General features: G+C 47.8%; 1 protein-coding gene across 2 annotated transcripts in view; it reads left to right on the top strand.

The window, feature by feature from the left end:
- rhpn2 (rhophilin, Rho GTPase binding protein 2) overlaps positions 1-7,500 on the top strand; it is a 24,071-nt gene that overhangs the window by 1,048 nt on the left and 15,523 nt on the right. For both annotated transcript variants that reach the window (XM_031587511.2, XM_031587510.2), the window contains exon 2: positions 4,042-4,157. In XM_031587511.2, the coding sequence (XP_031443371.1) occupies positions 4,042-4,157 (116 nt within the window). The remainder of the gene's footprint in view (positions 1-4,041; positions 4,158-7,500) is intronic.

Here is a 7,500-nt window from a genome sequence, read left to right as displayed (position 1 = left end):
GGTAGGGCGCCAGATAAGTTTCAGGGCAAGCAGACGCGAGCCTACGGTTGCCATGGCACAGGGCCGCTCCGGGGAGTGGGCGGACGTCTAGATCTCGGGCTTGTGAATGCGCCCCCACCACCGAATTCCAGAAGAATCAGCTCGCTGGTCAATGTCATTCAGTCCCTCGGTGATGAAGACAGACCTAAAGGAGACGTTTAGTTAGTCACGTGTTTATTATTCACAGGGTTTACAGTGTAAGGACACTTCTAGAAGCAGCGCTGGTGTGGGTGCTGGGCGCCGTGTCCCGTGTAGGGCAGCGGTGGGACTTTCTGTGGAAATCTAATATTTGTACACCTGGTCTGTGAGGACACGTACTTCACGATAAAATAAATATGTGTGAAACTATGGACTTTGGATTTTAGCTTGTAGAAAAACTATGATCAAAGCAGTGTCTGGAGAGTGTGTAAAATTGTTTGTTGTGTGGTGTTCATGAATAGAGGGTGTGGAAGGTGTACACACACACACACACACATAAGTATTTGGCAGCTGAAGGTGTGTGTTATATGCTGTTGGGGTGACATGGTGTATACTACTGAGGTTTAATTATCATGTGTGTTGTTGAGGAAATGTGTGTGTGTGTGTCTGTCTGTCTCTGTGTGTGTATGTTTACTGAAGCAGACTCTTAGTGGTGAAACTTGTAAGGCAGCATAGCAGAGGTGAAATGTGTGTGTCATTCAGGAGCGATGTCCCCGGATGTTTTTCCTGATGGGTTGAGTTTCTGGGTTTGGTGATGAAGGTGTGTGTTGTGAGGGGGAGGAGGAGGAGGAGGAGGAGAAAGGGAGAGCGAGAGAGAAAAGTTTAACACTCCTTTAATTAACCAAAATTCAAATCTTTACATGACTGCAAACCTATGAGATCCACATGTATCACATCCTCAGATTAAAACAGTAGGACAGCCTATGTTCCAGACCATTGCATGTCTTAAAAACTACTCACCCAGCCTCACCTGCCTCAGACACACACATACACACACACACATACACACACACTTAACACATCCATCGACTACTGCTTTAAAACTACTCCCCCTTCCTCACCAGCCTCACACAACACCCCCCCCCCCCCCCCCCCCCCCCCCCCCCCCCCCAGTATCACTGACCTATTTGTAGGCAGCCTGTTCAGTTTGAGCTCCACCGGCCACCATCCCCCTAAACCCCTCCACAAGAGCAGCTGAGCCCCACTCCCATATCTCACTCTTCTTGCTCCTCCAAAGGGCCAGCCTTGCCCAATAGAGAGGGAGAGAAGAGAGAAGGAGAGAAAGAGAATGAGAGAGTGGAGAGAAGAGAGAAGGAGAGAATGGAGTGGAAAAAGGAGAGAAAGAGAATGAGAGAGTTGAGTGGAGAGAGAGAGTAGAAGCTACATGTTTCTTCTGATTTCTTTCTCCTCCCATCAGACAGTGGTTGAACGGTTCATTGACATAGAGTGTGTGTGTGTGTGTGTGTGTGTGTGTGTGTGTGCAGTGCTGTGCTGTGCTGTGCTGTCAAAGACACAAATACAAATCTCCTCCATGTAGTGTGTCCTGCCTCAGAGCCTACGTGTAGTAGGCCTGTGGAGTAAAGCTGTAGAGAATACACACACACAGTCTCACACACACACACACACACAGATAGAAGGGTGTTTCTCACACTCGTGGAAACTCACAGATAGCAGCTCACACACATAGAAACAGACATGCATGAAGTGCCTTGTCATCAACACATACACACACTCAGGAACAGGCCTAGCAATTAACACACACACACACACACACACTCAGGAACAGGCCTAGCAATCAACACACACACACAACCACACACACATACATACACTCACAAACACACGCACACACTCAGGGACAAGTCTTAGACATCAACACATCACAAGCTGCCGTGAGGACAGGTCCAAATCCATGAGCCCGCAACAAACACACACACACACACACACATTTGTCAGTCTGTCTGTCTGCCTGTCTGTCTCTCTGCATGGAGTACAGTCCATGTCCTACACTACAGATGTGTGCACTGAGCACGCTCCGTCGTCATTGACAACACTCAGAATTGGCAGAATTGTTCTGTGGCTGTCCCCCATTAGCAGGCCTCGTTAGAGGCATCCGTTGGCCTTTACCCAGAAGCCTTTGTGGTGCTCCATTCTACATGCATGGGCACTAATGAGTGTAGCGTTCTGCTCAGCTACACCAGGCTCTGATTGGCTGGCCAGTGTTCTGGGGCCCAGAATGGCCTGCACTGTTAGGTAACCCTGGGTTTGTTTGTGTGTTTGTGTGTTTGTATTGTGTTTGTGTTTGTGTCGGCTCGAGAGTTTTGAGGTGGGCGGAGTCTGGTGTTTCACAGACTGGGTCCTGTTTTTAGGCGACCTTACAGAGCCCCGGTTATGTAATCCTGACCTGAGAAGCCCTGTTAGTACACCAGGGCCGTACCAGGGCCACGTCAGGACCAGACCGGGGCCACATCAGGGCCACATCAGGTCAGGGCAGAAAGTCCACTTCAATCGGAGTTGGCGGAGTTCAGAGCCCTTCCAGTCCATGGAGCTTGTAGAGCTTCAGATCCTCAGATAGAGATCCTTCAGGTGGAGAGAACACGTCTCAACACAACACTTCAGATGGTCTAGAAAAAGATGATGTGTTTAGACCAGGGGTCTCAAACTCCGGCCCCCGGGCCAAATCCGGCCCGACACGCGATTTTATCCGGCCCGCCGGCTCCTCAGAATTTTGCAGAAAGTTCCATTGATTTGAATGGGCCACCCCAACATTTCCCACTGTCATTGGCAACGGGTTTTGTGCTTCTTATTCACGTCTTTCATATCATTCCGCAAGTAGTCCAATCATTTAACGTAATGGAGTCAGCAAGTAATGCGTTGCTACGCAACACCTGGAACTTTAAAGATCTATCTGCGTGAAGAACTATTTTTTCTTAGCGGAAGTCACGAAATGGCAAAGAAATCATTCAAAATAGGTATTTTGGAAGAATGTCTTCTATCGTTTTGACAAGTAACCGAATAATAAACGGGATTATCAGAAAATAAATCTGTCAAAGGCAAAAGTTTCAGTGCGTATTCTGTGGCTCTGGACGAGAGTACTGAGAAATGATAATACTTAGCTCGTGATTTTTTTTCCGCGGTGTTAACAACCAGTTTGAAGTGACAGCGGAATTACTTTGTGTAAAAACAATGCAAAGCAGTACCACAGCCAAGGATGTATTTGACCAACTGTGTGACGCAATGGAGCATGCTGGTCTGTCATTGAAGTCACTCAGAGGAATAATACAATACAATAATAATACAATACAATAATAATATTTTATAAAATAAAATGATTCAGATTTTTGCTGAAACTTTATTCAGTTTTCTGCTTTGTTTTGTTTGTTTGCAGGCTTGTTAACAACGCTACAAAAGTGGTGCAGTACAGCATTTGCTTTGAAATGTAGTATGAAGGACAAATATAGATATAGTTGTCGATGAAGACATTATCCCACTATTACTGCTGTATATGTAAGTCATGGGCTATCAATGGGACAAAGTGATCCTAAAGAGCAACTTTAACAAACACTTTTATCCAAAGAGCATCTTGCATTGCCCCGGAATTGAAACTCAGGTCAGCTACTAGTTATTCAACAACACTTACCATTGTACCACTGATCACACATGGTATATTTGCCAACTCAAAAGTGGTATCTACAGTATTGTGATAGGCAAGCCGACAGATCAAAAAAATCTGTCCCCCCAATGACCAGACTGGACGCTCATCGGCCCCCGGGTAATTTGAGTTTGAGACCCCTGGTTTAGACCGTCCAGAGAAGCCTTTAGATCGTCTAGAGAACATGACTCGCTTAGATCGTCTAGAGAACATGACACTCGTTTAGATGGTCTAGTAAACGGTGAGGTGTGTGTGTGTGTGCGTGTGTGTTGACATCTCCTTGCAAATGTGGTGACAGTGAGTCCCTTCAACACGCACTATAATCACATTTCTGATGTTTTTATTTTGTGTGTGTGTGTGTGTGTGTACAGGGCTGCAACCCACTGGCTCAGACCGGCCGCAGTAAGCTGCAGAATCAGAGAGCCACCCTCAACCAGCAGATCATCAAACAGATGAGAATGAGAGCCGGAGCAGAGAATCTCCTCAGGTACACACACGCACGCACGCACGCACGCACACACACACACACACACACACACACACACACACACACACACACACACACACACACACACACACACACCCATACACACACACACACACACACCCATACACACACACACACGCACACACACACACACACGCACACACACACACACACACACACACACACACACCCATACACACACAGCCATACACACGTCCCACAAAACACACACATACCACACACACACACATACACACTTACCATACACACATGCACACACATACACACGCACATACACACATGCGCACACACACACACACGCATGTACCACACACACACACATACACACGTACCACACGCTCACAAACACACACACACGTACCACAAACACACATACACACACACATACACACATGCACACGTACCATACACACACACACACACGCACATACAAACACACACACACACGCACATACAAACACACACACACACACACATGCACACGCACTCACACTCACACACACTCTTATGGAAACACTCACTCCTTCCAAAAAAGAGTCCCTGGAATCTCTCCAACGTCACTCTCTGATGATCTGTGCGTGGTGTGGTTGGTACTGTATGAGGTATGCGTGTGTGTTGTATGAAGTGTGTGTGTGTTGTATGACGTGTGTGTGTGTGTGTGTGTGTGTGTGTGTGTGTGTGTGTGTGTGTGGGGGAGGTCACAGGGCCCACACCACCACCTGATTTAACAGTCAAATGAGGAGGAATTATGGGAACAAGGGGACTGACTCCTTATCAGGATACCCAATCAGGACGTCACGCTCTTTATCAGGCTAACCAACCAGAATGGCACATTACTCTCGGCTTCCCACCCCCCACACACCACACTGGTCTGGGAACAGCAAACTGCAGGAAAACTCTGTGTGTGTGTGTGTGTGTGTGTGTGTGTGTGGGTGTGTGTGTGGGTGTGGGTGAGAGTGTGACTGACTCTGTGTGTGTGTGTGTGTGTGTGTGTGTGTGTGTGTGTGACTTACTCTGTCTGTCTGTGTGTCTGACTCTATGTGTGTGTGACTGACTCTTTCTCTATCTGTGTCTGTGTGGGAAATGTGCATTGTTTTCAGAGCATGTGGGCATGTGTGTATCAGGCAACCTTCAGGTGGTCTGGTCTCCAGATGGTCTCTGGTCTTTGGAAGTTCTCTCTCTGGTGTGTGTGTGTGTGTGTGTGTGTGTCTAGTTGGCATCAGCTGCCTTTCTGGTGTGGTGCGTCTCTATTGGGCATCAGCTGTCTTTCTGGTGTGTGTGTGTGTGTGTGTGTGTGTGTGTGTGTGTGTGTGTGTGTGTGTGTGTGTGTGTGTGTGTGTGAGTGTATGTGAGTGTATGTGAGTGTTTATAGTTCATATCCAGCTGCTGCAGAGAAGGCAGAAGACACTGAGACATTTGGGGGGGGGGGGGGGGGGGGCAGATTTGGGGAGGGCAGTAGAGTGTGTGTGTGTGAGTGTGTGTGTGTAGTTGACCTCTGAGGTGTTTAAAGAGTGGAGGAATAGCCCCAGGGCTCTTTCACTTCCTCATTTAGTAGTGGGTGTGTGTGTGTGTGTGTGTGTGTGTGTGTGTGTGTGTGTGTGTGTGTGTGTGTGTGTGTGTGTGTGTGTGTGAGAGAGAGGGGCATTTAAAGTGTACCAGTGTGTGTGTGTGTGTGTGTGTGAGAGAGAGAGGCCTTTAAATTGTACCTGTGTGTGTATATATACAATACATATGTTCTTTTTATGTACATTTCAAAGGAGCTGGCTGCAGTCATATGTAGAGACACCCTGTTAAGCATGGTGTGTGCGTGTGTGTGTGTGTGTGTATGCATGTGTGTGTGTGCGTGCTTTTGGCCTCTGTGTGTGTTAGCAACCCATTGGAGCATATGTTTATGTGGATACATCAGTGTGTGTGTGTGTGTGTGTGTGTGTGTGTGTGTGTGTGTGTTGGCTGCCCACTAGAGCGAGAGTGTGAGGAATGCTGGCCCCAGTAGTGAGACTCCTGCTGGACTGAGCTCTCAGAGTCTCATACACACACACACACTCGCACGCAAACGCACACACGCACGCACAAGCACACACACACACACACACACACACACACACACATATACACACATGCACGCACACACACATCCACACACACGCACACACTCTGGAGTTCTGTGGAGCTCCCAGGCCTGTGTGTGTGTGTTTGTGCGTGCGTGTCTGTGTGTGTGTGTGTGTGTGTGTGTGTGTGTGTGTGCTGTAACTTTCTGCAGAAGCCTGCTTACCCACTCTGTCCTGCTGTTCTGACTTCACTCACAGTCACTCCCCTGGTTTGGCTCCTGACCAAAGCTCCTATTCAAGATATTACTGTCACACACACACACACACACACACACACACACACACACACACACACACACACACACACACACACACACACACCTGTCAGTTTAACAGATATGCCTCCCTCACACACGCACAGATGTCACTCTCCAGGAGAATGATTGACATCTCCAGTGGCCCCTGGCTATTTGCCGGTGTCTCCATAACAACTGACTGAATAGTCAAAATGGCCCCTGGCTACGCCCACTCTTAGACTCCCTACATACAAAATGGATCCTGCAAGTGAAATTAATTTCTGATGTCACTAAATAGGAACACACACACACACACACACACACACACACACACACACAAGGTGTAGACAGTGTTGTGTCACACCATCAGTGCAGGAGGCCTTGATGACTATGTGTTTCAGTCATATACTCTGGTAGTCGCTCAAATCATCCGTTAATGACCAATGAGAGGACAGTATATCCAAGAGCTGACCAATGAGAGGACAGTATATCCATTAATGACCAATGAGAGGGCAGTATATCCCAGAGCTGACCAATGAGAGGACAGTGTATCCCAAAGCTGACCAATGAGAGGGGAGTATATCCCAAAGCTGACCAATGAGAGGGGAGTATATCCCAGAGCTGACCAATGAGAGGGGAGTATATCCCAAAGCTGACCAATGAGAGGGGAGTATATCCCAGAGCTGACTAATGAGAGGGGACGTGGGCTCAGGGATCTCTGGGCTGACTGATAGATCGCTGTCTGTGTGTGTGTGTGTGTGTGTGTGCGTGTGTGTTTGCGCGTGTGTGTGTGTGTGTGTGTGTGTGAAGGAATGGGAGAGCTGATAAATAGTTATGCGGAAATCTCTGGAAGCATGTGAGGAGAAACAGACTCCGGTCTGACCCCATTTTTAGTTTTTATCTTTGTCTCTCTTTCTCTTTTCCTATCACTCTATCCATCCTCCTACTGTCACAGTAGATGGCATGCCTCCCTCCCTC

The sequence above is a fragment of the Clupea harengus genome, chromosome 20 (assembly GCF_900700415.2).
Source record: "Clupea harengus chromosome 20, Ch_v2.0.2, whole genome shotgun sequence".
NCBI classification, from domain to species: Eukaryota; Metazoa; Chordata; class Actinopteri; order Clupeiformes; family Clupeidae; genus Clupea; species Clupea harengus.
This window is presented reverse-complemented; position numbering and strand designations above follow the sequence as displayed.